The sequence below is a fragment of the Entelurus aequoreus genome, linkage group LG01 (genome assembly GCF_033978785.1).
Source record: "Entelurus aequoreus isolate RoL-2023_Sb linkage group LG01, RoL_Eaeq_v1.1, whole genome shotgun sequence".
In the NCBI taxonomy this organism is placed as follows: Eukaryota; Metazoa; Chordata; class Actinopteri; order Syngnathiformes; family Syngnathidae; genus Entelurus; species Entelurus aequoreus.
The window spans coordinates 46070616-46091329 of record NC_084731.1 but is presented as its reverse complement, the minus strand read 5'-3'; the positions used below and the strand labels follow the sequence as shown (position 1 = coordinate 46091329).

At 40.6% G+C, this 20714-nt stretch overlaps 2 protein-coding genes across 10 annotated transcripts in view; one reads left to right on the top strand and one right to left on the bottom strand.

Annotated features, from left to right (window-relative positions):
• The first annotated feature begins 1497 nt into the window (after positions 1 to 1497).
• Positions 1498 to 15665, top strand: parapinopsinb (parapinopsin b). Of its 3 annotated transcripts, none has more exons than XM_062052817.1 (4): positions 1498 to 1895; positions 1961 to 2289; positions 10105 to 10219; positions 11711 to 15665. In XM_062052817.1, the coding sequence occupies exons 1-4, from the start codon at positions 1574 to 1576 to the stop codon at positions 11974 to 11976; spliced, it is 1032 nt and encodes a 343-aa protein (XP_061908801.1). In that variant the 5' UTR covers positions 1498 to 1573; the 3' UTR covers positions 11977 to 15665. The 3 variants fall into 3 exon arrangements, with proteins under 3 accessions (XP_061908801.1, XP_061908818.1, XP_061908809.1); XM_062052834.1 differs by having other exon boundaries at positions 10105 to 10347; positions 11711 to 11965; XM_062052825.1 differs by having other exon boundaries at positions 10102 to 10347; positions 11711 to 11965.
• The window catches only part of cacna1da (calcium channel, voltage-dependent, L type, alpha 1D subunit, a), a 253309-nt gene continuing 245023 nt past the window's right edge, over positions 12429 to 20714 (bottom strand). For all 7 annotated transcript variants that reach the window (XM_062052679.1, XM_062052689.1, XM_062052698.1 and 4 more), the window contains one exon: positions 12429 to 19723. In XM_062052679.1, coding sequence (XP_061908663.1) covers positions 19418 to 19723 — 306 coding nt within the window. In that variant the 3' untranslated portion in view covers positions 12429 to 19417. The remainder of the gene's footprint in view (positions 19724 to 20714) is intronic.

Here is a 20714-nt window from a genome sequence, read left to right as displayed (position 1 = left end):
TTCAGCACACAATCACGGAGTACTTACAAGCAGACACAGTGTGTAGACAGAAAAGGGAGAACGGACGCATTTTGGGTTAAAAAGTAAAGATAAAGGTGAAGTTATAACACTGAAACGCCCCCAGGAAGAGGTGCTTTAAGACATGGCTAGCTAGCTAGCGGCTAAAGTCCATCCGCAGTCTGCAGTGTTTTAGCTACTTCTACATCACTAATCCTCGCCTCCATGGCGACAAATAAAGTAAGTTTCTTACAAGTATCATCCCTGCAGGACGAGGAATAACTAAACATGTTTCACTACACACCGTAGCTCACCGGCGTCACAATGTAAACTAACGCCATTGGTGGATCTACACCTAACATCCACTGTAATGATACCAAGTACAGGCACGTATCTAGTTGATACTACTATGATTACATCGATATTCTTTAGAATCACAAAATTTTCTTTTGTTTAAAAAAAATGTATATTATGTTTATAAACTCAGGAAATATGTCCCTGGACACATGAGGACTTTGAATATGACCAATGTATGATCCTGTAACGACTTGGTATCGGATTGATACCCACATTTGTGGTATCATCCAAAACTAATGTAAAGTATCCAAACAACAGAAGAATAAGTGATTATTACATTTTAACAGAAGTGTAGATAGAACATGTTAAAAGAGAAAGTAAGCAGATAGTGGTTAGAGTGTCCGCCCTGAGATCGGTAGGTTGGAGTTCAAATCCCAGCCGAGTCATACCAAAGACTATAAAAATGGGACCCATAACCTCCCTGCTTGGCACTCAGCAACAAAGGGTTGGAGTTGGGGGTTAAATCACCAAAATGATTCTCGGGCGCGGCGCCGCTGCTGCCCACTGCTCCCCAAGGGGATGGGACAAATGCAGAGGACAAATTTCACCACATCTAGTGTGTGTGTGACAATCATTGGTACTTTAATCTTTAATCTTAATCTTTAATATTAACAGTAAAGGAACATGTAGATTAATAATTCATTTTCTACCACTTGTCCTTAATAATGTTGACAAAATAATACAATGGAAAACGACACAATATGTTACTGCATACGTCAGCAGACTAAATAAGGAACCTTTGTTTGTTTACTTACTACTAAAGGACAAGTTGTCTTGTATGTTCACTATTTTATTTAAGGACAAACTAGCAATAAGAAACATATGTTTAATGTACCCTAAGATGTTTTGTTAAAATAAAGCCAATAATGCCATTTTTTGTGGTACCCTTTATTTAGAAAAGTAACGAAAAGCATCGAAATACATTTTGGTACTGGTACCGGTACCAAAATATTGGTATCGGGACAACACTAGTACCAAGTTTGTTTCTTAATAGTTTCAAAATGATGGTTGAGCTTGACCTTTGACCCCCTGCTTGAGCGAGGGGTTTATCCTGAGTGAGTGCTCCTCCAATCAAACAAGGTGAGAGTTCAGCCGCGATCATTGACGGGAATTACTCTTTATCCCATCCCAACTTGAGGATTTATTGCTCCTCCCGCCGTGTAATCTCACTAGTGTCGTCTTCCTTAGCGTCCGGAGAGCTTCGGAGGAGACCGCATCCATGCACGACTCCTTTGTTACCCACAATTCCTCCTCCTGGCAGGGGGAGCCCCCGCTGTCACGCGGCGGCTTTATCCTGCTCTCCGCGGTCATGGCCCTTTTCACGGGGCCGGCCGTGGTGCTCAACGCTACAGTGATCATCGTGTCCCTGCTGCACAAGCAGCTGAGGCAGCCGCTCAACTACGCTCTGGTGAACATGGCCGTGGCAGACCTGGGATCAGCCGTGACCGGGGGGCTTCTGTCTGTGGTGCACAACGCCCAGGGGTTCTCCTCCCTGGGAAGAACAGGCTGCGTGATGGAGGGCTTCGCCGTGTCCCTGTTTGGTGAGTGAGCGCGGCGGTGAAACCACGTGAGCGAGGTCATCACGAGTCTTTCACCACTTTTGCAGGCATCACGTCTCTGTGCACCGTGGCCCTGATTGCCGTTGAGAGGATGTTTGTGGTGTGCAAGCCTTTGGGTCACATGACCTTCCAGAAGAAGCATGCGCTGGCTGCCATCGCCTTGTCCTGGATCTGGTCCCTCACGTGGAACGTGCCGCCTCTGCTGGGGTGGGGCAGGTACGAGCTAGAGGGGGTCGGGACTTCCTGTGCGCCCGACTGGCGCAACCGAGACCCTCACCACATGTCCTACATCCTGGTTTATTTCGCCGTGTGCTTCGCTGTCCCGTTTGTCGTCATCCTGGTGTCCTACTCCAGATTGATGTGGACTCTGCACCAGGTGGGCTTCATAACTCTGTCTAATCCATGAATAAAACATAATCATTCTAGTTCAGGGGTCCCCGCCAGCGTCCAAAAACCGGCCCGTGGGAAGTCTAAAAATGCATTTTCCAATCGATAACGTGACATCATCGCGCTCGGGGGAAAAATAAAAAATAAAAATTATTATAACAAAATATATATATATATATATATATATATATATATATATATATATATATATATATATATATATATATATATATATATATATATATATATATATATATATATATATATATATATATAATTCACTGAATAATATAATATTTAAAAAAGACAATAAAATAAAAAACTTAAATAATAAAAATTAAAAACTTAAATCATAAAAATGTAAATTAAAATTATAGATGAGATTTTAAGCAGGTGGGTTTGACAACTTAATCCAAAAATAAAACATGTGTGTAATATAATATAACAATTCTAATTAATTGGACAGTATTATTGAGCAAAATTCTTATTGAATAAAGTAAAACTAGAAATAGACAAAGCACAAAAAAATAAAATAATAAATATCTAAAACAGAAACATACACAATTATAAATTAGATTGTAAGAAGAACTTTGTCTAATCCATTAATTAAACATGTTTTAAATATGATCATTTTAATTAATTGAACACAGTAACTGATTTTCATTGAATGAAAACAAAAACCCCAAAAAGACAATAAAACATACAAAAATAATACATTTGAACAAAAAATAATAATACAAAAACAGAAAAACAAAACAATACTCAATATTAGATGACATTGTAAGCAAGTGGGTTAGAAAACTTTGTCTCATCCAATAATAAAACCTGTTTTAAATATAATACAATAAATAATTGAACAATATTATTGTGTTTACTGAATTAAATAACATTTAAAAAAGACAATAAAATACAAAATATTAAATAATAAAAATCAAGAACAAAAAATATACAAAGTTATAAATGAGATTCTAAGCAGGTGGGCTTGACAAATGTATGTAAATCCAAAAAATAAAACGTGTTTTAAACATAATATTTGTAATCAATTGAACAAGATTATTGAACAATACTATTGTTGTTGATGTTGCTTATTACTGCTTTTTACTGACTAAAAATATGAATACAAAAAAGCCAATAACCTATGAAAACAATCAAATAATACAAAATAAAATAAAGACATACAATTCAAAATCAAAGAGTAGATTCCTCTACAGTAAAAACTGTAGAGGGATTACAAAAATAAATTATAAACATTTATGTCATTGTTTGTATTGGCCCCATTGTTGATACAATTCTTTTAGTGCATCCATCATTAGAGTGGAGGTGTACCTAATGATATGACATTTTTTTATATTTGTGTCTTTACATCTAACCTATTAAAACAACACAAAATAAACCTTAAATGACACAAAAAGTATGTTAAAAAATATACATATTGATTTATGTACGTTTTATTATCCATACATTTTTTTTTACTATATTTTAAAATTAAGTTCAATAATACAATTGTTTGTATGGTTTATTGGTAATAATCATAGGTCAGAATGAGTGTAAATTATTTTTCAACTAATATTTCCACAACATTTTTAGGCTCACTATTTGGCAAGCTAATACATACTAAATATTGCTCACTAATATGTATAGCAAGAAGATAAAATACAACAAAAAAACACTAACATCAGTCATGCACACCATGAAAAAAAAACATCACAGTAATCACATAAGTGTGTTGTGAAGTTAGTAGAAAGGACCTGTGTTAGGGCTCCTTCCTGCACTGTGGATGTAACAGTCTAATCCTGAAGGAGCTACTAAGGGCCCCCACAGGGCCGTGCATGGGGTGAGAGAGATTGGACATTATGCATGTCAACTTGGTCAGCATTCTTCTGTCAGCCACCTCCTTACTGCTGTCTAGCGGGCAGCCTAGGATGGAGTCATCTGCCTTAATCATCTTATTAAGTCTGTTCCTGTCTCTGACTACAATTGACTTGTGGTGTCTCAGACTAAATAATATGCAACTATGATTATTTCATACTTGTTTATATTGACAAATGTGCTGTTTTAGACTGCAATATTGTTCAATGAAGGACACTTATTACGTATGTCTAGCGTGTGTGCTATTGTGTGCTTAGCTGTTGTGGAACTGCTGGCTCTGAAAAAAGACCAACCTTGTGTGCTTATTGGAGGACATTTAGATGTTAACTGGCTGTCCAGTTTTGCACAAGGAAACACGCTGCAGGACTGCTTGTATCGGACATATCACAAAACACAAAACTAGGGAAGTTATCACGTTGTGTAAATGGTAAATAAAAACAGAATACAATGAATTGGTAATCCTTTTAACCTATATTCAATTGAATAGACTGCAAAGATAATATATTTAACGTTCAAACTGGAAAACGTTGTTATTTTTTGCAAATATTAGCTCATTCAGAATTTGATGCCTGCAACATGTTTCAAAAAAGCTGGCACAAGTGGCAAAAAAGACTGAGAAAGTTGAGGAATGCTCATCAAACACTTATTTGGAAAATCCCACAGGTGAACAGGCTAATTGGAAACAGGTGGGTGCAATGATTGGGTATAAAAGCAGCTTCCATGAAATGCTCAGTCATTCACAAACAAGGATGGGGCGAGGGTCACCACTTTGTGAACAAATGTGTGAGCAAATTATCAAAGTTTAAGAACAACATTTCTCAACGAGCTATTTCAAGGAATTTAGGGATTTCACCGTTTACGGTCCGTAATATCATCAAAAGGTTCAGAGAATCTGAAAAAATCACTGCACGTAAGCGGCAAGGCTGAAAACCAACATTAAATGCCTGTGACCTTCGATCCCTCGGGCGGTACTGCCTCAAAAAGCGACATCAGTGTGTAAAGGATATCACCACATGGGCTCAGGAACACTTCAGAAAACCACTGTTGGTAACCACAGTTGGTCGCTACATCTGTAAGTGCAAGTTAAAACTCTACTATGTAAAGTGAAAGCCTTTTATCAACAACACCCAGAAACGCCGCCGGCTTCGCTGGGCCCGAGCTCATGTAAGATGGACTGATGCAAAGTGGAAAAGTGTTCTGTCGTCTGACGAGTCCACATTTCAAATTGTTTTTGGAAACTGTGGACGTCGTGTCCTCCGGAACAAAGAGGAAAAGAACCATCCAGATTGTTATAGGCGCAAAGTTCAAAAGCCAGCATCTGTGATGGTATGGGGGTGTATTAGTGCCCAAGACATGGGTAACTTACACATCTGTGAAGGCACCATTAATGCTGAAAGGTACATACATATGTTGCCATCCAAGCGACGTTATCATGGACGCCCCTGCTTATTTCAGCAAGACATTGCCAAGCCACGTGTTACAACAGCGTGGCTTCATAGTAAAAGAGTGTGGGTACTAGACTGGCCTGCCTGTAGTCCAGACCTGTCTCAAATTCAAAATGTGTGGCACATTATGAAGCCTAAAATACGACAACGGAGACCCCCGGACTGTTGAACAACTTAAGCTGTACATCAAGCAAGAATGGGAAAGAATTCCACCTGAAAAGCTTCAAAAATGTGTCTCCTCAGTTCCCAAACGTTTACTGAGTGTTGTTAAAAGGAAAGGCCATGTAACACAGTGGTAAAAATGCCCCTGTGCCAACTTTTTTGCAATATGTTGCTGCTATTACATTCTAAGTCAATGATTATTTGCAAAAAAATGAAGTTTCTCAGTTCGAACATTAAATATCTTATATATATACAGAAGAAAACACCCCTAGAGTCTGCGAGAGTGGGGGCGGAAGATGACTCATCGGCTGACATCACGGTAACAGACCCTGGACCGGAAACGACTATGAGTAAAAGCACAATATAAGAGAGTGACACTGCAACTGCCACAGCTACAACCACGACGACGGGACACAGACTGCAGATATGTCCCTGTGGTTGGAGGAGCATTACATCACATCATGGGTTGAGAGTTCACCAGGGAAAGAAGAAGTGTTTGAGAGAAGAGAGACAGAGGCCTCGCATTGACTACTTTCTACGAAAAGAGTCAAATCAGTCGAATGAAGTACAGCAACTGGACGCAAACCACAGCTTGCAGTACATCAGTACCAATGTCACGGAGGAAGCAAACACAGAGCTGATGACAACGACGGTAGAACCGACCCAACCTCCTAGACCTGCAGTCGAAAGGAGACTAGCAGGGATTAGACTGTATGTGAAGTGGCCCGGTGTCGTGGATAAGAAACTGTGGGAAACAATCAATACTGACCTGGCCCTGTCCCTCGAACAACTACAAGGGACAGTGGAAAAGAAGTTGGAGAGAATGGGGGACATTATCTATCAATATGGGTCAGAACGCTTCGGAGTGCAAGTAAGGAAAGGTGGAAAAAACGTCTCAACCGCACCAGTTTCTAGGAGGCAACTTGAGATCAGGCGCCTCGTCCTTGAAAGGAGACAACTTAGGAAACAGTGGAGAAAAGCCTCTGGAGTGGAAAGGGAAGGCATAAATGTGCTCCAAGTCGACATTAAAACCCGACTGGCATCCCTCCGCAGAGCAGAGAACCTACGGAAACGTAGAAGGAAGAAAGAACAAACTAGAACATGGTTCTATAAAGATCCCTTCAAGTTCCTCAAAAGTATATTCGCAAAGGAAAAAAGTGGAGCCCTTAAAACAACAAAGGCAGACCTGGAAGATCACCTGAAAGCAATGCACTCTGACCCAAGGCGCTATGAATGTCTCACCATCCCTTCAGATATCCCACCGATTGACCCTCCCGAACATCATATGCCTATCGGCCCTCCAACATGGAAAGAGGTGGAAAACACTGTGCGTTGAGCAAGATCTGCATCAGGCCAAATGGAGTCCCATACAAGGTGTACAAGAACGCACCGGACATCCTGAGGTTTCTCTGGAGGCTCATGAGAACAGCATGGCAAAAGAAAATTATAACCAAAATGTGGCGTAGGGCAGGAGGAGTCCTCATCCCAAAGGAGAAGGATGCAGAGAACATCAGCCAATTCCGTCCGATCTCCCTGCTAAACGTTGAGGGCAAAATCTTCTTCAGTGTCATTGCACAGAGGATGGGCGAGTATCTGCGAAGAAATAAGTACATCGATACATCTGTACAAAAGGCAGGTATATCAGGATTCTCTGGGTGCTCAGAACACTTCAGCATGATCTGGCACCAGATCCAAGTGGCAAAGGCGGAGAGAAAGGATCTCCACGTAGTCTTCCTGGACCTCGCCAACGCCTTTGGTTCGGTGCCCCATGAACTCCTGTGGTCTGCCTTCAACTTCTTCCACATACCGGACACCATCACAGCCCTAGTTAAATCCTACTTCCAGGACGTGCAGTTCTGCTTCACAACCTCTGACTTTACCACCTCTTGGCAGCGCTTGGAGGTGGGCATCATGGCGGGATGCACTATTTCACCCCTGGCATTCACGATGGCGATGGAGGTTATCATCCGCGCCTCAAAGTGGGTGGTAGGCGGTCAGCGGGTTGACTCTGGCCAGCGCCTTCAACCACTCAGAGCTTACATGGACGATATTACAACGTTGACCACCACCGTCCCATGCACCAGGAGGCTTCTCAGAAAACTGGAAGAGAACATCAGTTGGGCCCGTATGAAGATCAAACCATCCAAGTCATGAAGCATCTCAATTGTGAAGGGAGTGCTCTCGGAACTGAAATTCTTTATCGGAGATGACCCAATCCCAACAGTGTCTGAGCAGCCTGTAAAGAGCCTTGGCAGGTGGTATGATGCAAGCCTGAAGGACAAAGACCAGGTGCAACAACTACGTAAGGATATCAGCAGCGGCCTACAGTCCATCGATAACACCCAACTGCCTGGAAAGTTAAAGGCCTTGTGCCTGCAGTTCGGACTCCTACCCAGGATACTGTGGCCCCTCGCAGTTTATGAGGTCCCAATCTCGACTGTAGAGAAGTTGGAAAGAGGAGTCACAGGCTACATCAAAAAATGGCTCGGAGTTCCACGATGCCTTACCACCATAGGCCTCTACGGAGATGGCATCCTCAAGCTGCCCCTCACCAGTCTCACAGAGGAGTTCAAGTGTGCAAAAACAAGACTCCAGATGACACTGAATGAATCCAGAGACTTGGTAGTGAGCAACAATGCACCAACCTTGGCGACAGGGCGTAAATGGAGACCAGCCAAAGCAGTGGAAGAAGCAACAGCAGCCCTCAGGCATGCTGACATTGTGGGCTATGTCCAGCAAGGAAGAGGAGGCTTTGGGCTAACAGCTACCCGCCCGGCTTGGAGTAAGGCCACAGCACCAGAACGGAGGAAGATGGTGGTGGACGAAGTACACCGCCAGGAGGAGGCTGCAAGATGGGCCAAGGCAGTCTCTTTGGGCAAACAGGGTCAGTGGACGAGATGGGACAGTGTGGAGAGGAGGAAGATCAGCTGGAAGGATATGTGGGCCATGGAAGCTAGGCAGTTGAGCTTTGTCATCAGAGCTACATATGACATCCTTCCAACACCAGTTAACCTTCACCAGTGGTTCGGCGAAGACCCGGTGTGTGCCCTTTGTTCCATGCCAGCCACCCTCAAGCACATTCTCACAGGGTGCAAAACCAGTCTCACCCAAGGACGTTACACCTGGCGTCACAATCAAGTCCTAAAGACCCTTGCGTCCACCCTGGAGGACAAACGAGTAACCATCAACTCCCTACCACCACCAGCAGCCAACCACCAGCAGACCATTACCTTTGTCCGCGAAGGTGCTAGGGTAGTCAGGAGCGGCTCCATACCACCTGAGCGAGGCCAGCTATGCTTAGCCCGCGACTGGAGGATGCTGGTTGATCTTGGCTGGCAGCTTGCGTTTCCTCCGGAGATTGCTGTGACCACCCTGAGACCGGACGTGGTGCTCTGGTCCCCTTAAAAAAAAAAGGTTTTCATCATCGAGCTCACAGTACCCTGGGAGGACTCAGTGGATGAGGCTTATGAGCGAAAACACCAACGCTATGCCGAGCTTGCAGCTGAAGCACAACATCGTGGCTGGAACACTGAGGTCCGTCCAGTGGAGGTGGGCTGCAGAGCCTTTGTGGCGAGATCTACCACCAAATTGCTTGTAGACCTGGGAGTCCGAGGCCAACGCCTGCGTATAACCATCAAAGCTGCATCGGAGGCAGCCGAAAGAGGCAGGCAGTGGCTGTTCATGAGGAGGAAAGACCCCTGTTGGGCCCCCATGTAGCAAGCCAGGAGGTATGCGGTCAGCTTAGGCTTGACTCAGAGAAAAGGACGCCCCTGCCATGCATAGTCCCATGAGAAGTCTGCTGTTCAACACCAAGCGACTCATGCTTAATTGGGATTGACGCAAGCCCTGGGCCGATCACCCTGTGGCTGGCCACCCCTGGAGAGGGCGTCTAGTGATAAGGCCGAAACGCCCAGTGACCCAGGGGCACACTACTGATGATGCGTCCAAATTGCAAAACACCCATCCACCATTTCACCAGTCATCACCAAACACTCTCAAGTATGTGCCAGCACAAAGGAATTTTACAACTTGGCCTGTGTTTTTGTAAACTAAGTTGAAAAGGATTTGCAAATCATTGTATTCTGTTTTTATTTACGAATTACACAACGTGACAACTTCACTGGTTTTGTAGATACAAGCCGATATCATTCGATATTGTTTTTCTTTCTTTCTGATATCGGACCCATATCAATATTGCATTAGGACACTCTTACTTTAAACATTAATACATAATTTAATTTCTTTGTCTATGAGATATTGTGATGAAAAAATGAGTTAGGATTATTATTGCAGTTGTGTTAATAATTGGAAAACCTTTCTACAAGCAGGTGTCCAAGCTGGCCTGCCTTGAAGGAGGTGCAGTGGCTAAAAAGGAGCTAAAGGTGGCGTCCATGGTGGTCCTCATGGTCCTGACCTTCCTCATCAGCTGGCTGCCTTATGCAGGTCTGTCCATGCTGGTGGTCTTCAACCCCCACGTAGAGATAAGCCCCCTGGTGGGCACAGTGCCCGTGTACTTGGCCAAGACCAGCACAGTGTACAATCCCATCATTTACATCTACTGCAACAAACAGGTACACTTCCCGGTTACTGATGGTGACATCATCTGTACGTGAACGTGACTTTAATATAGAAAGCTCTTCAGGCTCAGAGTCGTGTATAAGAAGAGTATGGCCAACTCCAAAAAGTAACGTCAAAATGATAGTAGTAGCAGTCATGGCGCCTGTTAGTTGGCCAGACTCTTCATATAAAAGTCTGTTCGGGCCGACTCTCGTGTGACATCTGGTGGTCATCAACAGCAAGCGCAGGAGTGAAATATCGGGAAAGAACGAATATTTGAGCCAAACAATATAAAAACATTAAAGTACAGCAAACTTGTATTTACACCATCTAGCGGTCAGTGAAGGTGACGAAATGTACCGTTCCCTTTAAGATCATACAAATCAAATAAATGCAAGTTTTAGAAATACAACAATTTAAAAAAGAAAAATATATTTCAAAATAAGCAACTCTTTTTAAATATTGTCAAACATTTCAAGTGAAGTGATTTATAGATATACATTTTTAAATGAAATAAAACCTAAAAAGTACTGATTTATAAATACCATTTTTATAATTGTATATGAACTAAAAAGAAAAAAAAAACATTCTATGTGAATTTCTGCATACAAATTATACTTTAAATTAAAATAAGTCTAGAAATTAAGTAAATGTTCTGATATCATTTTTTAATAAAAAGTAAAAACAAGTGGATTGATTGATTGATAAATTAGTTTTTATACCGAACAAAACAGACACGTATAATTAATCGGATTTAATTTAAAAATAAAATAAATAAAAGGTAGATTTATAAATATTAGTCTCTAAACTAAACAAAAACCAACAGAATAAATATGCTGATTTAATTGAAAGAAAAAAGATTGATTCATAAAAATTGGTCTTCATAGTAAACAAAACTTTGAAATGTATAAAAGTTCTGAGTCTTTAAATCAAACAAAACATAAAACAAAATAAATGTTCTGATTTGATTAAAAAAACAAACGCAAAATGAAGTTGAGTAATAATATTAGTCTTTATATCAAACAAAACCTAGCAATACATAAATGTTATTTAAAATTGATTTAAAAAAAGGAAAAACTATGTTAATTGATTTATAATTACTGTTTAAAATAAAAGAAAAAAAGAAAAAGTACAAAAAACGTCTTAAGTGAATCAAGTTAAAAAATGTAAACAAATCCTAATCATTTAGACAATAAACAAGTACAATTATAAAAATCACAATACACATAAATTAATTGTGCCTTTTTTTGTTAAGAAAGTCTAGACAAATATTTTCATTAGTCAAATATAAATACAAAGCTTGTACTGAGCTCATAAAGCATTAAAACATGTCATTTCATTCCCATGCATTATGTGATGATGTCATTTCCTTGGTAGTTCCAGAGGTATGTGGTGCCTTTCCTGCTGTGCAAAGAGGTGAGGATCCAGGAAGACACATCAGAAGTTGTCACCACTGTGGAGATGAGCACCAACAAAGTGTCTCCAGCCTGAAAGCCTACAATCACACAATCGAAAACGACACACTTTTGTGTACTGTTTGCAGTACAAATGACAATCCTTACTCAGTTAATTCCAAGAAAAATATCCATCCGTCCATTTTTTTTTCGCTAATCCGTGGTCGGGTGGCGGGGGCAGCAGCCTAAGCAGGGAAGCCCAGACTTCCCTCTCCCCAGCCACTTCGTCCAGCTCCTCCCGGGGGATCCCGAGGTGTTCCCAGGCCAGCTGGGAGACATAGTCCTCCCAACGTGTCCGGGGTCTTCCCCGTGGCCTCCTACCGGTTGGACGTGCCCTAAACACCTCCCTGTGGAGGCGTTCGGGTGGCATCCTGACCAGATGCCCGAACCACCTCATCTGGCTCCTCTCGATGTGGAGGAGCAGCGGCTTTACTTTGAGCTCCTCCCGGATGGCAGAGCTTCTCACCCTATCTCTGAGGGAGAGCCCCGCCACCCGGCGGATTAAACTCATTTCGGCCGCTTGTACCCGTGATCTTGTCCTTCCCAAGAGCTAGCTTATGTAGCCGAGGATCGGACCTCCAAGCGCCCTGCCTTCGGCTGCCGCCCGGCTCACACTGCACCCGACCTCTATGCCCCCTCCTATGAGTGGTGAGCCCATTGGAGGGGGGGACCCACTTTGCATTTTCGGGCTCTGCCCAGCCGGGCCCCATGGGGACAGGCCCGACCATCGCCCTGGCTCCAGACGGGGGCCCCGATGACCCACGTCCGGCCGAGGGAAATCTAAGTCCTTGTTTTTAAATTTCCATAAAGGTCTTCTATGAAAAAAATAAAAAATTCAAATAAAGACGAGGCCCAAATGAAACCAATAACATGTTTTGTTACAAAACCATGAAGGTTTTATTAAAGCATTTGCTACTAAGATTGATGGAAACAAAACCATAAACATTTAGGAGCAAATATCAAGACTTTCAAGTAGAGAACATGACTGTCTTCTCCATACTTTATACATATTTTACATCTTATATTTAATACAGAACATTAAGAAAAATCATCCTATTTTTTTACCATATGAAGAAGAAAACCACGCTGGTCGATAGAGACAAACATGACGCAACGTCCAAACAGAAATGATCCACAAACACCACGAAACGAACGCAAATGAAAAGTGCTAAAATCACATAAACGCTGCAGGATTTTTAAAAGATGCAAAAGAAAAATGTCTGCAAATGCCAGAAACACAAACGAATAAATAAAACAAGTTTGTGACAAAAATGCTGAAGTTTGCAGATGAAAACCAAAGACTACCAATAAACAATAACTAGCAACCAGACCAAGTTTCTGATTACCTGACCAACTTCCTGTTTAACCAGTAGTTTGGTTGGATTCCTGATAGCTTGGTTAATTTCCTGGCAGACTGACTAACTTCCTGGGGCCGTACTTATCAAGCTTCTTAGAGTGCCATTTTACACTTAAGTCCTGAGAATTTGCGAAATTTAGTCCTACTCTCAAACTTAAGAATAAAAGCTTTTTATCAACGTTCTTAAGTCTAAGAATCACTCCTACTCTCCACGATATTTAAGAGACCTTCAGAGGTGTCTTAAGTGGTTAGGAGTTGCCAGCAGGGGATGGCACTGAGGCGAGAGAGACGTGCGCGAACATTCAGGGAGCGGAACGATGTTCTGGATTTGTTTGATGACGAGCAGCTGATCAAACGGTATCGTTTAGACAGAGCGGGTATTATTTTTGTCACAGATTTAATACTTTTCGATTCCATGTTGATTTCTGCATGTGGCTGCAGTGGGCTAGTATATATAGAGCCACCCACACCAGTTTCAAATTAGTTGCCTAATTAATGAATTGGAAAGAAAATGTTATGACAGTAGCGTATGTGTGTGGCCGTGAGGTGAGTGACGTCAGTGAGTGTGTGGGCGACAGAAGAGAGGGAGCGGTAGCGGGAGTGCCAGCGGGGACTAGTTTGTTTTGTATTATTTTGTTGTTTATTGTCAAAATATACTCTCCCATTGTCCACTTAAATATTTCCAAGATATTTCTTTATTCTTAGACAACGGATTCCCTTCCGTGATTGGTCATTACTATGGACACAGAAATGACGTCACCTAAAATTCCATTTACGGCACATAGTAATGTCGTAATTCAGCTCTGAGTGTGACACTTAAGATTCAGTCCTACACTTCGCTGAAAGTGTGAGTAAGACGCTTGATAACTAACTTTTAAGTGCAGCTTTCAGCGAAGAATTTATTTACTGTTAAGTCAACTCTTAGCAGACTTCTTAGGAGTAATTCTGAGAAGCTTGATAAGTACGGCCCCTGGTCACCAGATTACTTTCCTGGTAAATTGGTTAATTTCGGTAACCTAGTAAATTTAAGTTAAGTTAGGTAAAGTACCAATGATCGTCACACACACACTAGGTGTGGTGAAATTTGTCCTCTGCATTTGACCCATCCCCTTGTTCACCCCCTGGGAGGTGAGGGGAGCAGTGAGCAGCAGCGGTGGCCACGCCCGGGAATCATTTTGGTGATTTAACCCCCAATTCCAACCCTTGATGCTGAGTGCCAAGCAGGTTCCTGTTAACATGGTTAAATTACTGGTTGTAAGACTAATTGCCTGATAGTTTGGCAGCTTGCTTAACTTTCTAATAGCCAGACTAACTTCCTGGTATACGAGTAACTTTGTGTTAGCCTGGCTGACTTTTGTTCCGTCAACTTGCAGCATTTCTCTTATGCAGTAGTTTTCTAGGTTTTGTGCATATTTTCTGGCAGTTGCCGCATTTTTTAAAATCCTGCAGCGTTCATGTGATCGCCTCATTTTACCGTTGCTATGGTTTAATGGCGTTTATGTGTTGTGGATCACTTCAGTGTTTGGGAGCAGGTGACATAAATGTCAGGTTTGGCTGTAAACTAGTTATTTTCTTTTGCCCCCCAGCAGAGCACGAGGCTCTCCAATTTTTTCCGCAGGATGACTTGTGAGTGTCCACTAAAGCATGTCATGTAATATTACGTCACAAAAAGAGTACAAAAAAGTGGTCACCTTAAAACACAAATGAGTTTAGAAAAGGAGGAAGAAAAGCACTATACAGTTATTACTTGTGCAAAGACAAACAGCAATGTGCTAATATTGAAATATTGGTAGTCACCGTGTACTCTTTTTTTTTTCTTCTTCTTCTTCAGGAATTCCTGACATGAGGTAAAAGTTATTTTCATCTTTAGTGTAACTTTTACAAAAAATGCATATCTTCACTTCATCAGTTGCTACGAATGTACGATGTGCCGCTTCATGTGCTGTCCTTTTTGCGGAAAACACAATTTTTCTTGTTTTGTTTTTTAAACTGACAACAATTCAAAGAGCCCTTTCAATGTGCACACAAAATGGAAACAAAATCTACATCATCTAGACAGTCAGGCTGCGTTCACACTTGTGCTTCGGTAAACAAACAAAAATAAGTTTGTTTTAGGTTGACATGCAGAGCCTCACTTATGTTGGAAAATATAATAACAAATACAAAAAATTATAAATATTGATATTTGTCAATTAACTTTATGAATGTGTTTTATATTATTGTATTTAACATTTTTTAAAGTAAAAACTGCTCATATCAAATCTGCACATTTCCCTATCTGATCCGAGGCTGCCCAGTTTGCTGCTTAAATTTTTACTCTCATAATAATTTATGTATTCTTGTAAAATTCGATTTTTGTTTAGTTTTTATATTACATTTCTTTGTAAATAAAATAGTATTTTTTAAATTTTAATATAAAAATAGCATTTTAAAAAAAATAAAATTGTAATGACATTTTTTGACCCGTTCTTTGAAAATTTAATTTTTTTTCTTAGGAATTCACAGCGTTGTCTTGTGATATTATGTCATTATTCTCATATTAGTGCCTTTATTCTTTTAAAATTACGAATTTTTGGTAAAAATTCTACTTTTTTGTTTCATTATCACAATTTTTTATTACAATAATTTGTTGTGAGATAACACCTTTAAAATTGTTGTCTTGCAATATTTTTAAACATAAAAAAATATCTAGCAAATTTATGTAATTATTCCTTTAATATTACATCATTAGCATCATACTATTTTTCCCTTATCCTTGTAAAATTATGACTTAAGTAATGTTATCACTTTTTGTGGTACAATTTTTACTTTTTGTTGTTAAAAAATTCAATGTCATTTTTTTTCTATTCAGATGTAATGAAACACATTTAGTCTTGAAACGTATATTTGAATTATGACTTTTTCTTGTAATATTATGACTTTTTTCTTGTAAAATGGACTTTTTCTTGTAAAATTATGACTCATCTTTTCCTTTTAAAACTTGTCTTGTAAAACTGGAAAAACAATTTATCAGAAAAAAATCGAAACGTTTTTTCTTGTAATATTAAAATGTGATTTTAGTTTTGTAATATTTTGCTTTATTCTTGTATAATTTGGACTTTTTTTGGGGTCATTTTAACATTGACCTCAGTCTACGGTCCGTGTACAGTTTTCACATTTGAGCTGAAGTGAACCAAACCAAACCAGAGTGTTTGGTGAACAGCAGCAGAGCAAACGGACTGCAGTTCCTTTTAACCAAAGCAAACATGCCGAGTGTGAATGCAACCTTAAATGAGCGTACAGCACATCAACGGTGAAGGACGGATGAAATAAACATTAGTGACGACAAAACCTACTGTCGTTAGCATCATTGATCATAACAAGTTAGCGTCCTTAATAAGTTAGCATCTCCGAGTATTCTAGAACATCGTCCATCTGTTCAACCCTGTTTTTTCTTCTATGACTCCCCCTGTGGAAAACTGTGACATTACACAGTGATATGTTGTCACCTCCGCCAAACGAGGTAAAATCTGTGCCAGGTGGGCCCAGACTGAAAGGGGGGATCAGGGGGGAGGGAGTCTGGGAATGGGGGTCCATCTTTTTGTATTGCTTAGCGTCTCTCCAACATTTGACAGAACAAGTTCCTTCATACAAAGTCTTTAAGGACCAGCTCTAAATAATCTTTTATACTCTCTACTATTTTCATTTTGTTCTTACTGCAGCAAATCTCAGCAACTAAACTTAGTTTTAAAAAAACGCAGAAAAAAGCAGCATTTTATTCTGTAAATGAATAAAACTAATGTTTTCATTGCGTGTGTCTTTACTTACAGTGGAACCTTCAAAGTAAAGTTGAACAACTTGAAATCCAACGGTCATTTTTCTTTCAAAGTCAAACAAAACTTGGTAGAACCAAGCAGTGTCTAAAAAGAGCGAGATTTGTCAGACTCTAGCTCAGTGTGTCGTCTGTTTTTTGACTTGTACGTCGTAACTTCAGCAGTACCTATAAAACACCACCAGATGGCAGTATCACACAGCAAACACTTTCCTGTTCTGTCTCCGTAACATCTGTTCAGCGTATTTTTACATTGTTTTACACAAGCTGGTTAACTTTTTTTATGCTGATTGTTAAAAATGTTACGTAAAACAATACCTGTGAGATTCATAAAGGTTTTAAAAATGGTGAAAGTTAGATTAAATCTTGAAATGACCAAAACTTGATTGAACCAAGCAAAGTTCTTTAAGAGAATTGTCAGACTTCAGCTTAGCAAGTTTTTTTTGGACACATACTTCTTTACTCCAGCAGTACCTACAAGACACCACTAGTATCACACCAAAAACACACCTCTGAGTAAAATTCTTAAATTTTGCTTGGTTTAGTTTTATTATACTTTTAAAATTATTTTCTAAACCCCAATTCCAACCCTCGATGCTGAGTGCCAAGCAGGCGGGTAATTGGTCCCATTTTTATAGTCTTTGGTATGACTCACTGTTTATTGACAGTGAGACAAATATTCGGAATTCAAGCAAAATCTTCTATGATGATTGACCTCAGAAGTCAAACAAAACTTGTTTGAACCAAGCGGCAAAACTCACCCCTAACCCTACAAAACACCACAAAGTGGCAATATCACTGCATGTCCTGTCTGTCAGTAGCAGTTTTCAGATAATTATTTTTAAAAAGTAATTATAGTTACTCGTTACTTACTTAAAAAAGTAATTGAATTACTAACATACTCTTGCATTAATGTAAGTATTGACTTGGGAAAATAATTCATGCGTTACTTGGAAAATACTTCAAACATCTAGCATATGCATTTGAGAGATGTTTCATGAAAGCAGAGTGCAAACTGACATGTGACATCAGCGAGAGCGCGCTCAGACAGAGCAGAATTTTAGCTCAGTTATGTTTGTTAGCTTAGCAGCGGCAGTTTGCGGGCAGTGACGGCTCTGTTGAACATTTTCACTAGATTGTGTTAGCGCTAGAGATTGATGGCTGTAGTCTCCTTGTCCACAAACGGTATGATTGCAAGCTTGTCACTTCAATCACTGATTTATTTGTTTTATTTCCTCGTAGTGGTAGTAGTAGGAGTGTGTGCCTGTGAGTGTGTGCTTACATGTTGTGTGTTGTTTGCTGTGTGATGTTGCCTCTTACTATTTAATATCAAGTTTATTTTAATGTGGTGCTGGTTGTTGCTTTCATTAATAAAAATTGACTTCCTGCATTGAACTCGCTGGGCTTCTGATGCTGTCTTGTTGACATAGAACTTACATCAAACGTATCGGTAAAAGCGTTGTAATGTACGTAAAAGTAAATAATTAGATTACTCGTAACTAGTAAATGTAATGAGCTATTATGTAACGTTGTTTTTCCTAACACTGTTCAGGCGTCATCATTGTGTGAGTGGTTTTACTTTCTTTTCCTTTTCTTATACGCTGGTACAGTTAATTACTGAAGTTAGAAAAACTAAATGGTTTGACCCTGGAATGAGTTCTGGACAACTTGTAATTGTGACAAAACCCTTTGGAGGTTCCACAGTACAACGACACTTGTGCGTAGAAGTCCTATTCATTCGCGTGTGCACTTGTCACACATGCCAAACCTCAAAGACATCTTGATTACGACAGAAACTAAAACGAAATGGGCATTGTAGCACATCAGTATGGTGCATATTGCTGATCTTTTTAAAGGATAGATCATTAGAAAATATAGAATATCTCTTGTCAGCATATTGTACAATTTACAGCTATGAAATATTCCTCAAACAACTTGCCTGCTCGAGCTTTCATCACAAACGCCTCAGAAGTAACATGTACCATGTTGGAAGCAGGAATCACATGACAAGGGGATCCAATGAGACTAAAGGAAGAGAAAGACTGTGTGTGTGTGTGTGTGTGTGTGTGTGTGTGTGTGTGTGTGTGTGTGTGTGTGTGTGTGTGTGTGTGTGTGTGTGTGTAAGGGGGCGGGGGGGTACACCTTTGTATGTTTGCATTGAAAACTTGCATGATATGCCAAACCCTAATAAAGTGACTGAGGTAATGACATCGTTCATTTGATTGTCATCACCTGATCAGAGCAGCCCTCGCTGCTCGCTGCCCGGACCCCCAGGCCAAGCCCTTTGACAGGAAGGTCAGGTCGGCCTCCCTGGTGCAGTGACGTCCTTCGCTGGCAGGAAGAGAACTTTCCTGGCGTGTTTTTTTCCTCCCCGCCTTCCCTCCTCAGTGTTGAAGGCACTTCTTTGGGTCAAAGCCTAAGAATACGACGTGTCTTAGTTTCACTGATTCTAGCGTCTCCTGCTATAAAGTCGTGATGCAAATCATCTCGTCTGCCAGGTCCTCCTCATAGGGAGCCCTAGGTTCCGTCTCCGGCTCCTCGTCGCTGTAGCTGGCCGCCGGGTCCTGCGGCTCGTAGCCCCCCGCAGTCAGGAGAGGGAACACATTGACGCCGTTGATAACCGGCGCCATGCCGCCGTTAAGCAGGTGGCTGGCGGCGCTCTCCATCTCGTCTATGGTCATCTCGCAGGCGTCCGCTATCTCGTGCTTGGTGGCGGCAACGAACTTGGGATCCTTGGCGTACCTCCCGAGTCCTTCTGATATTAAAACCTGCTCCAAAAACAAAAAAGAAAGAAAATTTTACGTGACCAACATTCCCTTTAGAACCACTAGGGGGAGCAGTCAGGCTAAATCAGGAATGTCCAAAATGCGGCCAGAAGCTAGTTTTTTTTTTTAAAATTCTCCTACTATCAGTGCGATATCAGCAAAAAAACAAGTACTAGATTTAGAAGTATCCCGATACAAGACCGATATTGAAACCTTAAGTATTGGCCGATACCGATATTAATCTGATACGACTTGAGCACAAATCAGCCATACTTGTAATATTTTGTAGTGTGGAATGTTAAGAAAGATCAAGTGACATTACTCAAAGAACTATGGCAGGCAAAAAAACCCACTAACCTTATGACAGCTGGTGGTAACAATAATTTATGAAGTTGAGCTCACAACGCGGTAAGTTGGTCGATGCGGACACGGTTGTTACTGGATCATTTCACCTACGCTTCTGCCTTAAAGACTTTGTATGTGCAAGTAATACGATTTGACACTTGTTTATATTGACAAAATGTGCTGTTTTAGACTGCAATATTGTTCAATTATTATTAGCTTGTGTGCTTAGCTGTTGTGTAGCTGCTAGCTCATTGTAGCTTATAGCCTACCATGTTTACCTTTTGTAAATGACTTGACTAAAATAGAAGAAAAGACCAACCTTGTGTGCTTATTAGAGGACATTTAGATGTTAACTGGCTGTCCAGCTTTGCACAAGTAAACATACTGCAGGACTGCTTGTATTGGAGCTTATATTGGAGATTTTAGATGCAAGCGGATACTTGATTTTTGCTCAAATCACACCAAAATCTGACATCAAAACCGGATTGGGACACCCCTTTCCAAATTACATCTGCTTTCATCTAAAATTGGCGCTGATTCCGTCTCATCTTCTCTCTTTTAAACGGCAACGCAGAACATTTAGGAAGTACACTGCAAAAAGTCTGTTCAAGAACAAGAAAAAAAATTACAAAAATTAGGGGTATTTTAT

What these genes read in the sequence shown, in the direction of transcription:
- parapinopsinb (XM_062052817.1), top strand. Translation starts at nt 1,574, where the DNA reads ATGCACGACTCCTTTGTTACCCACAATTCCTCCTCCTGGCAGGGGGAG. An exon ending in CTTCGCCGTGTCCCTGTTTG is followed by an intron (nt 1,896 to 1,960) that starts GTGAGTGAGCGC and finishes CCACTTTTGCAG; the next exon opens with GCATCACGTCTCTGTGCACC. An exon ending in CAGCTGGCTGCCTTATGCAG is followed by an intron (nt 10,220 to 11,710) that starts GTCTGTCCATGC and finishes TTTCCTTGGTAG; the next exon opens with TTCCAGAGGTATGTGGTGCC.